General features: G+C 43.1%; 1 protein-coding gene across 1 annotated transcript in view; it reads left to right on the top strand.

Annotated features, from left to right (window-relative positions):
* The window catches only part of BCL7A (BAF chromatin remodeling complex subunit BCL7A), a 31022-nt gene that overhangs the window by 9567 nt on the left and 4412 nt on the right, over positions 1 to 17043 (top strand). Inside the window, exons 3-5 of the mRNA XM_081893521.1 lie at positions 6672 to 6768; positions 11815 to 11982; positions 16256 to 16377. Coding sequence (XP_081749647.1) covers positions 6672 to 6768; positions 11815 to 11982; positions 16256 to 16377 — 387 coding nt within the window. The remainder of the gene's footprint in view (positions 1 to 6671; positions 6769 to 11814; positions 11983 to 16255; positions 16378 to 17043) is intronic.

Raw genomic sequence — 17043 nt, 5'->3', positions numbered from 1 at the left:
TGATTGCATAGCTATGGTGCTTGTGTGACTGCAACATTTTCACCTGTTTGTCTCAACAGACATACACAAATGCGGGTAAGAGCAAAACCCCCAACATGGAGTCAATGCCTTCTGTAGCGATAGGCTGTCATCTGGCCATCTGCTTGTAATTTTTTAGAGTGTTGCCTGACCCTAATGCTCTCATCTCTGAGCCCTGCCCCTCTCTCTGCCCACTTTCAAGCATCTGGCTTCTCATTCTCTCCGCAGGCACTGTGTGTGTTTTGAGAGCAGTGCATCTGTCACTTTCTCCTAGGAGACCAATTACGTCACCTTCTAATTGAAAATGCAGCATCCTTTTTCATACATGGATTTTTCACACAGTTGATGTTATCATCCCTCACTTGGTTTTTTTAGCTTCTGTAGCGCTGTTAGCATTTGAGGGAATGGATCATGCTCCATGTAGCATCTGATTAGGTTTGTGGTTTCACGTCGATCTTATTGTTGTCTGCACCAGCGTATATAAGAATACTCTCCCTGCCCCAAATCAGATATCTTTAATTATTCATTTAAAATTGTGTAATGGTATGAACTATAAAAGAGTAAATTAAATCTTAGTTAAATACAAACATGTTAAAATAGAGTATATTTTATCTAACCTCCTAGAATTTAATCCACAACTCTCTGTAAAACATATTGACCAGAATTAAGCGCATTAAAAGTGGTTTTCCTATAGAAGGAACAAGCTGCTTGAACTCTAGCATTCAAAAGACTGTGAGATATAGATATAGATACATTCATAAAGTATGTAAAATGTATATTTATGTTTTATTTTTAAAATCCAGTGAGAGAGAGATTGGATTACAACAAATTGTGGGCTTGGAAATGGAAACCAAGAACAAGAAAGCTATGGCAGGTGTAAGATCTAGCTTCAGAATCACCTTGAAGCTGTTCTTTACTTCTCTGAACTTACCTCACTAGTCTTACATTCCTTTCTTAAGCCAGTTTCATGTTCCTCTCCGCTGCAAAGTTCATTGGATGACTACAGAATCATATACAGTAATTGTAGATTTGGAAGGACCCCAAGACTCATCTAGTCCAACTGTCTCCAAGGCAGGAATTGCAGCTAAAGAATACCTTACAGATGGACATCCAACCTCTGTTTAAAAACCTCCATTGACTTTCTGAGGTAGTCTGTTCCACTGTTGACCAGGTCTTACATTCAGAAGGTTCTTCCTAATATTACGCAGAATCTCCTTTCTTGTCATTTGAATCCACTGGTTTGGGTCCTCCTCTCTGGAGCAGTAGAAAACAAGCTTGTGCCATCTTCTGTGTGGCAGCCCATCAGATAGCTATCATATCTCCTCTCAGTCTCCTCTTTTCCTGGCTAATCATACCCAGTTCCCTCAACCGTTCCTCATAAGGCTTGGTTTCCAGACCCTTGATCATCTTGGTTGCCCTCCTCTGCATACATTCCAGCTTGACAATATCCTTCTTAAATTGTGGGTGCCCACAACTGGACACAGTACAGGCAGAGACTATTTTAGGCACATCTAAGATATGCGTGACTATGCATGTGTGCATTGTGCCAAACCTGAAAATAACACAAAAGCATCACAAAAAGGGGTGGGGCGGAGTTTTTGAAGGCTTTTTCAATGATGTTTCAAATATACACAATTTCACTTAAACATGTGGTGCTTTGGAATGTAACCAGTGCATAAATGGGGAGTTACCTGTACTCCAGGTGGGGTCTGACCAAGGCAGACTTGTTGTTGTTGTTTAGTCGTTTAGTCGTGTCCGACTCTTTGTGACCCCATTGGACCCTAGACTTCTGTTGATGCAGCCTATGAGAAAAAAAGGAGAAGCAGACAATGTCCCTTGTCCTAAACTATTTGGAGGAAGAGCAGAAGAGAGATTTAAATAGTAATATATGTTTTAATGAGGCCAGCTCTGCAGTTTTTGCTACTAGTTGTGAAAATGTGCAGCTTTATTTCCCATCTCACAGTGGAGAAGAGTATTTGAAGTTTTAGGAATACAGGAAGCTGCCTTCTACAGACTCAGATCAAGGTTCTCTTCTTGCCCTACCTGCATGCAAAGTAACTTCTGAGTTATGGCCCTTGACCCAAAATATTTTGGCATTAGTCTGCAGGAAAGTGACTTTGTCCAGGTCTTTTTGCAAATACAATGAGATGATCAGAAATCCATGATTTGAAATAATTACAGCCGTACCTTGGAAGTCAAACGGAATGGCACATGTCTCCCTGACATTCCTGGGGATTTTACCCACCTGAGCGTTAAATCAAACAGCGTCCTCGATTACCTGTTGGTCTCCAGGGATCTACTTAAGTGCATTTCCACCTTTAAGATCGAGAATATACAATCTAGTGATCATCTTCCCCTTGTAGCCAAGCTCTCCCTGAACTGGCAGTCGAAGGCCCATAGACATGCGACCCAGATGGTAACCAACGAATCTCTCCGAGTAAGAGGAATCAAATGGTCGGAGACCCAGGCTCAAAGGTACCAAGAATTCTTTCAAAAAGTAATCCTCGGGCCCCATCCTAACATAGGCTCTGCCTCAGACGAGCATAGCATAGTGCTGAAACGCTTCCACCATCATACGACTGATCTTACGTCCTTCTTCAGGTTACCACCCAAAATATTAAATCGAAATGAATATACTTACGGTGCCCCCTGGTATAATTCTCAGTGTAAACAAGCAAGACAGCGCCTCCGTGCTATATATAATGTATATAAGACCTCCGATGCAGCTACTCTGCCAGCTAGTTATGCACAAGCCAAGCTAGTTTACAAACGCACACAGAAAACTGCCAAACGTGAGTGGCAACACAATCGCTGGCAGGCTTTGATTACTGCTTCAAAATCACACAGATCCAGGGAATTCTGGTCTTTGATCAACAGAAGGGTGAGGAAATACCCAAGGGCAGTCATCCCTGCACCGACATGGGAATTGTTCCTGAAGAAATGCTTCTCACAGGCAGATGCTCCCTCCGACCACCTGACGCAACTGTTTACCCACCTACCTATTTGGCCTCCCACCGATCCGGACGAAATAGCCAAGCTAATAGCGCAGCTGAAACCGGGTAAAGCCCCAGGGCCCGATCTGATCCCTGCTGAAGCCATTAAACTACACCCAAAATGGTGGGCTGGCATCTTGGCCAAAACCTTTGATGCAATCAACGCTTCTGGCCTCATCCCCAAAATATGGAAGGAGGCCATTATAGTACCAATTCATAAAAAAGGTTCTCCAATGGAGCCGGAAAACTACCGTAACATCAGCCTCCTTTCGATCATAGGGAAAATTTATGCCAGCTTTTTGCTGACTAAACTATTGCGATGGGTAGATGAGACTAATCAGATTGGCCACGAGCAAGCAGGGTTCAGAATTAAACGCTCTACAACCGATCATGCGATAGTTCTTTACCATCTGGCACGAAAGTACTCCTCTCCCCCCCGGGGCTACCTCTGTGCTGCCTTCTTAGACCTAAAGGCAGCCTTTGACAGCGTTCCTAGAAATATTCTATGGGAGAAACTTGCGAAACAGGGCATCGATAGAAGACTCCTATGGCTTATAAGTCAGCTCCATGAAGGCACCCTTGCTAGAGTGAGACTTACCCCTGCGGGCGATCTCACAAATTCGATACCAATAAACAAGGGAGTGCGCCAAGGATGCATATTGGCTCCCTGTCTATTCAACCTATTCATCAGCGACATGCGAGCACCCCTAGTTAACTCATCTCCAAGTACACACGCGCCTAGACTTGCGGACTATCGCTGCCCACTCCTTTTATATGCGGACGACGCGGTAATTCTATCCTATACACGTGTTGGACTAACCAGAGCTTTGAAGATCTTTGCCACGTATTGTCAACTCAACCAATTAACCATCAACCATGCTAAATCCAAGATTCTGATTTTCTCCAGAAGCCGGAGATTATACGAATGGAAGCTTGGTGGAGCAAAAATAGAGCAAGTCCTAAAATTTCAATACCTAGGAGTTATTTTTCAACACAACTTGGGGTGGAAAGCTCAAATTCAACACCTACTTAACAAGGCCAAAACTTTGTCATATGCGCTCCTCCGATTCTTTTTTTCGGATGGAGCTTCGCATGTTCCCTCGGCCCTAAAGGTGTTCAAGGCAAAAGTGGTCGCCGTGCTAGCTTATGCTGCCCTGCTTTGGGCCGTGATGACAGATCTTGCTCCTCTTGAGACACTGCAAAATCAATTCCTGCGGCGGCTCCTAATGCTCCCCCTGTGCGTAAGCAACGCAGCCATGCGACTAGAACTGAAGATCGCATCCTTAGAAACTTGCCTGTGGAAGCAAGTCTTCAATTATTGGTTATCATTGTGGCATAGATTACCAAACCACTACCTTGTCCAGTGCTTATGGCGAGATGAATTCGCTAGCCTTTGGACTAGTAGAATTCATGCCAAACTCCTGAGCTATGGAATCTCTCCTTCAGATTCCCTAAAACTAGACCAAATTACTGCTCAAAGACTGATCCGCCAAAGACTGGATGACATCGATCTACAGCGAAATTATATGCTGGGGGGAGGTGTTTGTTCGCCCCAGAACATTGGTATCACTTTAACTTACTGCGTTCCATCATACCTCTCCTCCCTCTCGACTGTTGCCCATAGACTGGCCTTCACCAAAGCGAGGTTCAACGTTTTTCCCTCCAACGTCCTGAGACATAGATTCTCAAAGGGCCAAGCCCCCGCCACGTGTGAATGTGATAAGGAGACGCCGGAGTCGCTCCAGCACATCATGTTCACTTGCCCCCTGTTCAATGTGCCACGGGTAAATCTGTTGGGATCAATCATACAGAAACTAGAGGGTACCCCACCAAAATTCCACCTTGCTCAAATTTTGCAGGATAAGGATACCCATACGACCCTGAATGTGGCTAGGTTCCTGGTCGCTGTCCTTACCCAAAAGCGACGCCAAGGAGCACTACAAACTAACTAAGGCGTAGTATGCCATTCCATTTTATAGTATTTTATTGTTACTGTGGTGTTTTAGCGACTGTTTTTTTTCTTCCCCATGTGCACAAGCTGTTATTTATGTGTTGTTTTTACCTGTATGGGCCTATGGCCGTAATAAATATTGTTGTTGTCTGCAGGAAAGTGACTTTGTCCAGGTCTTTTTGCAAATACAATGAGATGATCAGAAATCCATGATTTGAAATAATTACAGCCGTACCTTGGAAGTCAAACGGAATCCGTTCTAGAAGTCTGTTCAGCTTCCAAAATGTGAAACCAAGGCGTGACTTCCGATTGGCTGCTGGAAGCTCCTGCAGTCAATCGGAAGTTGCGTCGGACGTTCAGGTTCCAAAGAACATTTGCAAACACTCCCTTCGGGTTTGCTGTGTTTGGGAGCTGCAAGGCGTTCATCAACCAAGGTACGACTGCATATGTATTTTAACTATGGTACGACACATGCAGTTTAACTCAAATTATGATCAAAGAGTTCTAAGCAATATAGTCTGTATCATTTTCTAAAGTAGTGAATATATATGTATTAAAGACATTGTTTAGCTAAAACATACCTTCCTTACTAGGATTTTCCCAGTTGTAAATAAAATATGTTAATTGTACTTTTAACTTAGGAAGTTGTGTGAAGTGCAGATCAGAAGCTTGAGTCAAGCATTGGTTCCCCCCCCCCATAGGTTTTTCCTCCTCAGTTTAAATTAAATAAATTTAAATTAATACACCTTGGTCTCATCAGACTGGAAAATCAGCATTGATAATCACAAGCATCTTCAACAGGATGTAATTGGACAACCTTTTCCACAGCTGTCATGGTTGAAGGAGAATTCATATCCTTGCATAGAATCATAGAATTGTAGATCTGGAAAGGACTCTGAGGAACATCTAGTCCAGTTCCCTCCTCTCCCCTTCCGTCTCCTTGGGAGTCCTCCGGCCAGCTGATGCTGCCGTCTCTGAGCTGCCCTGCCCCAAATAGAGGTGCCTCCTCAAACTGCCCCACAGCGACCTGGGAACCAGCCCCAGAGGCACCATTTGCCTGGGGAACTTGTAGCCATGGCTGCTACAACAAACAGCCGCACAAGCCTTTGGGAGGCAGAGATGTGAGAGGGCATTAGAGGTGGGAGGGAAGGAAAGAGGGACAGGCCAGTATTGCCTGCGGCACCCCTGACCATCATTCAAGGCACTCTGGTTGAAAACCACTGGGCAACACCATCTTGGATCCTGTTTCTTTGATATCAATACAGTGGTTCCTCTGGTTACGAACTTAATTTGTTCTGGAGGTCCGTTCTTAAGCTGAAACCGTGCTTATCCTGAGGCGCGCTTTCACTCATGGGGCCTTCCATTGGTGCGCGATTTCTGTTTGCATCCTGGGGCAAAGTTTGCAACCAGGAGCAGCTACTTCCAGGTTAGCAGAGCTTGTAACCTGAAGCGTTTGTAACCAGAAGCGTTCATAACCAGAGGCACCACTGTATGTCATTAATTGATTAAAATCAGTGGCACTGAGGGATGCTTGGTTTGCACTGTTATACAAGAGATGCTTAAACTAAAGTTTCAGTTCATAAAACAAACCATACATAGTAACTGGGAATTGAACCTTGGTTGAATGGGTAAAAGTACCAAATCCCTGATCATTGGACCTCGCAGTGGAGGCCACACGATTTCATGACTTATTTTTTCCCCCTTCTCAGAAAACCAAGAACAAGAAAAAAGGTAAAGATGAAAAGTGTGGATCTGAGGTTACTACTCCAGAGAACAGCTCTTCTCCTGGGATGATGGATATGAATGGTGAGTAGAGCAGGGAGACAGTTCCAGCTTCAGCAGCTGCAGGTGTGGTGGGGAGAGGGGCCTCCAGACATGGCCGCTTGACTTCCACATGGATTGATAAACAACATTGGTTTAGTATTTGGCTATATAATAGAACCCACATGGGCATGGCTGAGATCTGGGGTCCCTCCTGATGCTAGTATCACCAGACACAGTTGTGGACCACTTTTTGAAGTGTTTAGCACAGGCATAGGCAAACCCTGTCCCTCCAGATGTTTGGGACTACAGTTCCCATCATCCTCGACCACTGGTCCTGTTAGCTAGGGATGATGGGAATTGTAGTCCCAAACATCTGGAGGTCCGGAGTTTGCCTATGCCTGGTTTAGCAGATTAAACAGTATAACCTAAAAGGCTGCTGGGCAGTGGCTGCTTCAGAGAGAGAATTTTTCAGGCTGGCTTTGTGTTGAATTGGTGCTGGTAGGTTTGGTAATGGTTGGCTTTCGTCTGGCATAGAAAATGAACCACTGGAAGGGGAAATATTTGATAAGTAAGGTGTAAGGGAAGGATATCTTAGCATTGTTTCTATAAATTGAAATGAAGCTTGAAGCAAATTAAATAAAGCATTTGTGAGTGATAATTAATTTTGATCTCCTACATTCCTGAATTCACATGTTCCATACCCAATTTTCTTTAAAGCATAAAACATTGGATAAGATCTGAAAGCAGCAAGGCAGTGCATGGGTTCAAGGACTTCCAAAGTCAGTGTGAGGCCTGAGAGATTTTTCCTAGCTTAAAAGAAGGGGGGGATGTCTCCCCGATCTTGCTGTGAGCTTGGGAGAATCCTGTCTTGCTCTTTTGTGAGACCTGGGAGATTCGTTTGCCTTTCTTCTGTCCAGCAGAGAGCAAGGGCTGGTTCTTCCATCATGCTGGGCCTCTGAGGCACTATGAGTTCTTCCAAGGCAGGCAAAACCACTCCCTCTCTCAGGAAGGGGTAGCACTGGAAGAAACTGCAATATTTGACTGGCAATAAAAGCTCAGCGGAATTTACGGTCCCTCTAGATTATTTTGGATACTACCCTCTGGCATATTGACTCAGAAATTTTTAGAAATTTATTTTTAGAAATAGCCTGCTCAGCCTTCTTTTGAAGAGATTGTGCAGCATTCCTAGGGCACCTCTCCAATTGCTAGACCATGGTTGAGAATGCTCCTCTTAAATCTGTCTCTCTGTACTCTATACTCTGGTTCAGTTTTGTTACCTTGTGAATAATGCTGCTTCAGATTCTCATCTGATGTCAGAAGAGATTCTAGGTCACATGGGGGTGCTTTCCTGCTGTAATATGTGTCCCTGGAAAGCCTTCAACCCTGACAAAAGAGAGTCTGGAGAATTAAGGTTTTCTCTCCAGAAGCATGTACTTGACAGATTAACACTTAAAGTGAGTCATTAAATGTTACCATGGCTACCATCAGTGGAATCTGTAATTTTCCAATTCTGAATGTCTTGGTGAGAGGCAAAGTAGGTAAGGCGATAGCTTTTATTAGCCAGCATCTTTCATCAAGAGTGTGGGGAACCGTTGAAACTCCATGGAGGAGTTTTTCAGTCGGTAGCTGTGATCAAAGCCTCTTTCTTACCTATATTAAGTTGCCCTGTATTTTGTTTGAGCATCACGTGAAGCTGTCCTTATGCCGAGTCAAATCATTGGTCCGTCTCACCCAGCAATGTCTCCCATAACTAGTAACTACTCTTTAAGATCTGAGACCCTTGGGTCATTTCCACCACCTGCTACCATATTTTTCTAGCTGGTCATGATTAGGATTAGATTTAGGACCTTGTACAAATAAACCATGCATTCCGCCACCGAGGTATGGATCTTCCCATATTCAGTTGTGAATCCTTTCCCTAGCACTTGGAAAGGGTGGAGTGGAATTGGTCCTCTTTGCTATAAGCAAGTTCAGGCATCTGGAGTGGGTCTAAATCTCTCTGGCTAAGTGCATCCATACACAGCCATGTAGCGCTGACTAGATGTTTTTCGGCATGAATGAAGGATGAATTTGCCTGAAATCTAATTACCTGCATTTACCTTGGTGCAGATTTGATTGAACTAGCCATTTTAGGTGCATGCCGTTGTCTGATGCAATTTAGGAGATGCAGCTGGATTTTACTTCATAACTGTGATCTCCTTCAAGTGGCTTTTTAGATGAAGCATTTACCCCATGAATGAGGAGCTACTAACTTTCGTAGCAACCTGTGCATCCCAGTATTTGTGACTGTCCTTTTGTCAATAATGGTCAATGCAGTTCATTCCTTGCATGTATAAGAAAGGGAAGAAGGAGCAAATCATGAAAGAAGGACTAGCCAGCACTTGCAGGGAGAAGGTCAGGCGGCTAAAGCTCAAAACAAGCTCAGGCTTGCAAGAGAGGTTATAAATAATAATTGGTGACTTTTTTGGCTATCTTTGAAGCAAGAGTGCGTCCTCTGCATGACAGATATGGAGAAAATGCTATTGGGTGACAGGGTGAAGGCAGAACTGCTCAACGTCAGTGCCCAACCTGGTGTTAATGGAATAAAATAAACGATGTAGAGAGGGAACTGCAGCCCAGGATAGGAAGAGAGGGGGAAAGGGAACACCTAGCTACTTTAAATGAATTCAGATCTCCAGGACCTGGTGAACTGCTTCCAAGGAAACTGAAAGAACTTGCAGAAGTAATCTCAGAGCCTCTGACTATAAGCTTAGAGAATTCATGGAGAAGGGCTGTAGACTGGAGGTGGGCAAATGTTGTTCCCATCTTCCAAAAGGGGAAGAAAGAAGACTCGGGGAACTTCCGGCTAGTCAGCTTGATGTCAATACCAGGAAATGTTCTAGAACCACATCATCAAACAGTCGGTCTATAAGCACTTAGAAAAACAAGTCATGATTTAAAAGTTTGGTGGGTCAAGGGAATGCTGTGAATGTAGTGCATCTTGATTTTAATAAGGCTTTCAACAAAGTCCTCCATTATATTCTTGTGGAGAACCTGGTTGACCGACTGAACCCAAAGAGTGTTTGCCAGTGGTTTAAACAAAAAAAATTCCTTCCAGTAGCACTTTAAAGACCAACTAAGTTAGTTCTTGGTATGAGCTTTCATGTGCATGCACACTTCTTCAGATACACCAGTGGTTTGTCGTCATCCTGGAAAAAAGTGACAAGTGGTTGCTTCAGTGTTCTGTTCTAGGCCTGGTGTTGTTCAACATCTTTATAAATTCCTTGGATGAAGGAATTAAAGGAAAGCTCATCTAAGAAATGGTTGAAGGAGTTGGGTATGTTTAGGCTGGAGAAGAAAAGCCTGATAGGTGGCACGATAGACATCTGCAAATATCTATAGTGTTGTCACATGGAAGAGAGAACAGAGTTGTTTTTTTTTGCTGTTCCAGAGGGTGGGATCCAAACCAATGGATTCAAATTACAAGAAAGTAGATTCTAAACTTCTAAAGACTAGGGAGAGCTTTCTGATAGTAAGAGCTGATTGCCAGTGGAACAAGTCTAACTTGGAAGGTGGTGGACTCTCAGTCAATGGAGGCTTTTAAACAGAGGCTGTATAGCCACCTGTCAGGGATTCTTTATCTGTGATTCCTGCACTGGAGCTTTGGGTCCCAACTCTTCAATTGCATGATTCTATGTCCAGATTCTGTGGCAGTGGAGCATGTAGGACATGTGCTTGTGGAAAGAGTACTTCACTTTCCTTTGTTGTAATTGTCAACCAGCTCGCACAATGTTTGCTCTCTCCCTCCACCATTCCTTCGAGAATTTTGCTATAATGTGAGTAGCGTGACATCAGAATATTATATAGTCATATTTTTGACAAGAATAATAAGTATTGCATGACTGTACTGACTATTAGCCAGTATGAAGTCCCCATCAATACCACAGATTTAGAATACCTTGTACATCACTTAAGCCTCCACTTTTTAACAAATGGATAAATCCCAAACTTTAGGCAGCATCTTTCAGCTTTCTCTGCATATTTAGACAGCTGGCAAGAGTCAGCGAACAGATTATTGATACTTGAAGTACAAACTAGATGCAACAGAGGCAGCCATGGTTGCTTTTCTGTGACAATTAAAAGGATCTGCAAAAAGATCTCTCAAGAAATTAACTCTTATATTGGTCTAGTTTGAGTTGCCAACATAGATACAGTGGTACCACGGGTTGCATACGCTTCAGGTTACAGACACTTCAGGTTACAGACTCCGCTAACCCAGTACCTCAGGTTAAGAACTTTGCTTCAGGTTGAGAACAGAAATCATGCGGTGGCAGCGCGGCAGCAGCAGGAGGCCCCATTAGCTAAAGTGGTGCTTCAGGTTAAGAACAGTTTCAGGTTAAGAATGGACCTCTGGAACAAATTAAGTACGTAACCAGAGGTATCACTGTATGGATTTGATATGGAATACTGGTAAGTGTCAGAAATGTAGCCATGCACTATCTTGCTGTAGAATATTTTTGTAAAGTTGTCATCCTGCAGTTTGCCTGGCTGCCAATAGGTGGGCATGTCAAGTGCAATATGACAACAGAACAGCAAGCAGGCATACGAGCAAGTGTCAAGATGAGCTGCAGGGGAACAGTCAGGACAGACGGGTTGTTTGCAGAAACTGTCGTCCTCTGCTGCCATTGCATACCTGACACAGCAATTTTGGTCTCTGCATCTGCAGCTGGGGAGGAAGAAAGCAGCTAAAAAGCAAGATGGTTGTTGAGGAGCTGCCTTGGCCAAAAAGGAGGTTACTGCAGAATACTTTATCCTCTTCACGCCCCTCTCCTCCATGAGTGGTGGTTGGAATTGGAGTGAGCTGTGAGGGGATTGGGAATAGCAACAAGAGTGAATGGGTGGATAGGCAAGGGTGTGGGGAATTGTGAGAGGCTGGGGTTGGAAGGTATGGGGGGCAAAAGGACCCATGAGAGGCTGAAGAAGTGAGGGGATGGGGGAGTTGGGTGAGGTGGAAAGGGGTGGAGGGCTTGGCAGGTCAGCAGCCCCTAACATGTAAATACAATTTTGGGAATGTTCATCGCTTTCACCAAGCCTGTCTCTTATTTACAGATGATAACAGCAACCAGAGTTCCATAGCTGATGCTTCACCAATTAAACAAGAGAACAGCAGCAACTCTAGCCCCCTGCCGGAGCAGAACTCCACAGGGCAGGCAGATGGCCCTGGAACAAAATCTGACGATACTCAAGCAGATGCAAAAGAGGAGCCTGGATCAGAAGGTAATTCACGTACAAATCTTCCTACTCATAACTGGTAGGTAAGCAGTTGGCATTCCATGTGCACCATATAAACTTCATTTGTTAGCAGACCCGCTGCGTCTCCCACTTGAGAAGGAGATACAGTGGTACCTCCGGTTGCAGATGGGATCCGTTCCGGAGGTCCGGCCAGATCTTGAGGTTTTCGCAACCGGAGAAACCGCTTCTGTGCACATGCGTGTGGCAAAAACTCAGAAATATACTTCCAGGTTTGCCGCTTACGTACCCCGAAGTTCACGTAAGCGGAGGGATACGTAAGCGGAGGTATGACTGTAACTATAATTTAAGCTCTGCCCTCCGTCCTACTGCTTTGAAAACTGACACTCCGTTTTCACTTTACTTTTTGCTTTCATTGACCACATTCACACAATGCTAAACCATGGTGTAGTTCTATGTGGACAAGCCTCCATAAGACCAAGGAAAGTGTTAGACTCATAAGCTTCCCTTTCCTTCCATGCAGTCAGGGAAGGACTTCTGTCAAGTATAGGCATTCTTTCTGCTTTCAACAAATCCTTGGCTTAGTGTTATGCACAAAACAGGGATTGTGATTTACAACAAACAATGGTTAACTGCTAAACAACTCCAAACCATGTCTTATGAAGTTGGCTTGTTTAACTAACCATTGTTTGTTATAAACAAACATATACATTTCACTAACCAGCGAATAGATAATTTGAAAGCAAAGCAAAAGTCAGTGGAAATACAGTAGTACCTCTGGTTGCAAATGGGATCCGTTCCAGAGGCCTGTTCGCAACATGAAAAGCCTGCAACCTGAAGTGTGGTATCTGCGCAGGTGTGCTGCGTGATTTGGTGTTTGTGCGCATGCGCGAAGCGCGATTTAGTGCAACTGCACATGCGCGAGCAGCAAAACCCAGAAGAAACCCTTTCCGGTACTTCCAAGTTACTGCGGGACGCAATCTGAAAAAACATAACATGAAGTAAACGTAACATGAGGTATGACTGTTATTGTTCCTGATGTGCTGCTTGTCTACGTAGTGCTGTTGTTAACCCTTGGCTTAATGCAAGCATGGGGAACTTGACCCACCCACCCACCTGCCTGTCAAATTATGTGCCATCTGGTCATTCAGATTTTAAAAATCTGGAGCATGCTTAGAGTTTCTTCCTTCTTAAGTTTGAATCCAGGTTGCGACTGCAAAGATTCTGGCCAAAAGCAGGAATTGCATTTGGCACTGAATTTTAAATTTCAGCAGACATCAGCTCCACTTAGTTACTCCAATCAGGAGTTTAAATTGAAAACATGCTGAATGCAAGTGCTGCCTGCTGAAGAGCAATTGGGAGCACACTCACGTTAAGGCTTTTGTCTGCTTACAGCCATGGCTTTACCTACTCACACCTGCTGTCATATGGTGTCAGGTGTGGGCAAGGCTGGGGGTAAAATGGACTGCTGGCTCATATTTGACCAACAGACTACAAGTTCCCTATCCCTAGGTTAGTGATACTGTATATGCAAACAATAAGTCATTCTCGCTTTGTGTAATTACTGTTGGAGATAAATTTTCACTGGGCTGAATGTAAAGTACAGCTCAGTTCTGAAAGCTGTTCACATTTACCCCTTACTTTCAGATAGCTTTATTAAATTACCTGACTGCTTTAGTGCCAGTTCCAAAAATATATATTTTGCTCCATCTTTCTTGACTCCTCTGCTGTCTTGAATTCAGTTGATTACTTTCTACATGATTACCTTTATATCTAAGAACTCACTGATTCCATTGACTCTCTCTCTTCCTACCTGTTTGCTGTTCTGATCCGTCCTCTCCTTCTCGGTTGAGATCCCTGAGGGCTCTGTTATTAGTCCTGTATGCTTGTCTCTCTAGATACGTTAGCCCCGTGTAGGCGCACAATATTCCATGGTGCCTGTTATGCTGATGGTGCCAAGCTTTACCACTCTAGCTCAGAACGTTCTTCCTTCATCCAATTCCAATTCTTCAAGTGCTTTTCTGTTTCTGCTCAGATGCTTCAAAGGGGTCTCAAGATGCCTAGGACTGAACATCTTGTCTTTTCCCCCAGCTAACATTCCCATTCCATTTATACTTCATAAAATGTATACAATGTTTGATTGTAAAAAACAACAACCTCAGAGCAGTTTCTAAAGATTAAAAAAATGGCTGCAAACACAGTTAAAAGCATGGGTAGGCAACCTAAGGCCTGGGGGCTGGATCCGGCCCAGTCGCCTTCTCAATCTGGCCTGCAGACGGTCTGGGAATCAGCGTGTTTTTACATGAGTAGAATGTGTCCTTTATTTAAAATGCATCTCTGGGTTATTTGTGGGGCATAGGAATTTGTTCATCCCCCCCCCAAAAAAAATACAGTCCAGCCCCCCACAAGATATGAGGGACAGTGGACCGGCCGCCTGCTGAAAAGGTTTGCTGACCCCTGGTTTAAAGCATTAATAAAAAACAAAATAATAAAGGAAAAGCATAAATCAACATTCTACATTTCTGACTAGGCATTTCTCAGCAAAAATGTTTTTAACAGGCTCCAATAAGAGTACAGAAAAGGCGCCTGTCTCATGTCAATAGGCAGGGTTCCTATCATCAGATTGGGGGCTAAATTGAACCTTAAAGCATGCCTTATAAAATGCACTCATTCAGATAGTAAGCTGTGACACCTGTTTTAACTTTAATAGTTCAACATTTATTATAGGTCAGATAATATGGATGTAGATTGACTCTTCCTCTTCAGAGGAGAGGTCTAAATTATCAAGATGTTAATCTGAAAATAAGGAAGGATACCTTGTTCAGGTTTTGGCAGAGAAATCCACGCAGTTTTTCTTAACTTGTACAAAACTGCATCTACTTAGGCTATGTCTTCTGTACATAATGTTTCAGATTCTGAATTTAGATTCCTCCTGTATGTGATAGTAGGATGACAGTTGCTTATAAGTTTATAAGCTGTGGCTGGATCCTGGGTAGATCCAATTATGGAGCATGTGTTTTAGCAAGTTGCATGAAATACAAAAGCCTTTCATGTTATGAGATACTACAGTGTGCACTTAAAAACCCTTTTAATGCAAATGTAGCCTTTAGTGTTATCAGGTATGCTAGGTGTGCTTTCAGACCAAGCTCTTACGTTGCAGCCTTGTGGATACTGGAGGGGCTTACAGCCACACCTTGCAGTGCTCTGCTAAAGGCTTTTCCATGTCCCATAAATATTGTCTGGATCCTTCCCCATATCCATGTGGTCTTGGCCTCCCTCTAGTGGCCAGCTCAAGATTTCATTTGTATGTTGCTTGAAGAAGAGGAATCAAGGCTTTTTATCCCATCCGGACCCTCTTCCGGCAACCCCTCTCTGTGTACATCATCCTGGGCAGGTGGCACATTTTCTGTGTGCAGGAATCTGGATGGACTGGGAGCGATTTTGGCACTTTGCTTCTCTTCCGAAAGAAGCCCTTTAAGGGAGGAGACATGATGCGTGTTTTCTCTAAAGTGTGCGCTCTCAACAAGTTTGGCGTCATCTTGAAAGGAGCTCATCAACTTAGGGTTGTCTGTCAAAGAAGGTGGGAGTTGCTGCACCGCTTTTTCTAGAAAAAAAGCACTGATAATAGTAACAATTCATTTTTATACTGCTTTTTAGCCAAAGATCCCAGAGCTATGTACAGCATTAAGAACATAATTTACACAGCATCATAATGACAACAGAATACACAGCATCATAATAAAATTATCATAACAGGCCCCATTTAAAAGTGCATAGATTGCTCCAATGCCCAAGCGCCCTTGCGTTCTAATCCAAAATCATTATGTCTCCCTTCTAGATAAGACAACAAATCTGTAAGTAGTCTATAGCTGGGTGGAAAACAGATTAGCAACCTTGGTTAGCTTAATTGACTTTAAAGCCCTTTTAAAAGTTGGGCCAGCACATCTTGGAAAACATAATTTAATAGCCTGCTATCTGCACTTTTAATGCCTTAAAGGTGTTCCATCTTCATTCTTATACAGAAGGAAATACTTCCCAAAATATGCCATCTATCTATCTGTCTTCTAAGAACAAGTAAAGTGCATCTTTTTCTTCAAAACTATTGTTTGGCAGCATGCAAATTTATGCAGATTAAATAAACTAAAATTAATTTACTTTGCTATGGAGGTTTGTATGTGATGCCAATAAAAGGTTTGATGATGATAAATTAATTTAGTTAAAATCTCTAATTTGGTGAGAACCCTAATGAGAGGTACTATAATACATTGGTGATTCAGTGCAACCTTCTTAACTCTTTCAGATGCTTCTGATGAACAGAACTCACAATCTTCAATGGAGAATTCCATGAATAGTTCAGAGAAAGTGGAAACTCAACCTTTGGCAGAAAATGATATAACCACAGATGCATCTAAAAACTCTCAGGTAATTCAAAATCATAGATAAGCAAAGAGGTATCATCAACAGTGCGAATGAAAGTTTGACCTGTCTTGTCTATTGGATTAACATCTATGTGTTCCATGCTTTCTAATTCTGTGAATGCTTTGATTTCTTTCCACTTGAACATTGACAGTGAGCTGTTGTGCTTTGCACTTGGTCTAAGCAGCAAGTTGCCATTAATATGGGATAACTTGTTAAAATATTTGAAGTATGTTCCGTAGTAAACCGTGATGATCCTTCTAGTAAATTGCTAGGTGATCCTTTTAGGACTGTATGTTCCTTTCCATGTAAAGTTTTAATAGGCTGGAAAGATGGTAATGTCACCAGTTTGAAGTGAACAAATTATGGCAAGGTAAAGCAGCATGTTGCTTTTTTTCTAAAATCCTAGCCAGAAGGTATGAAGGTTGTACTCCAGCCTTGATTATCTTCGGAGTCCTCACATTATCCCTTCTTTCCCTATGTGTCTGGGAATTGATATAGCCTTAACAGTCCACAAGCTGCAAATATGTCTCCCAGGTGCTTACTGATACTTGTCTTAGTATGCCTTGCAAAGATCATAGAACTGTGGAGCTGGAAGGGACCCAAGAGATGTCTAGTCCAACCCCCTGCAATGTAGGAATCTTGGATGTGAGGGCGATCTGGCTGCGACAT

The sequence above is a fragment of the Podarcis melisellensis genome, assembly GCF_964234715.1.
Source record: "Podarcis melisellensis genome assembly, chromosome: 16".
Classification (NCBI taxonomy): Eukaryota; Metazoa; Chordata; class Lepidosauria; order Squamata; family Lacertidae; genus Podarcis; species Podarcis melisellensis.
The sequence above is the reverse complement of the archived record's forward strand: the minus strand, read 5'-3'. Positions and strand labels throughout refer to the sequence as shown.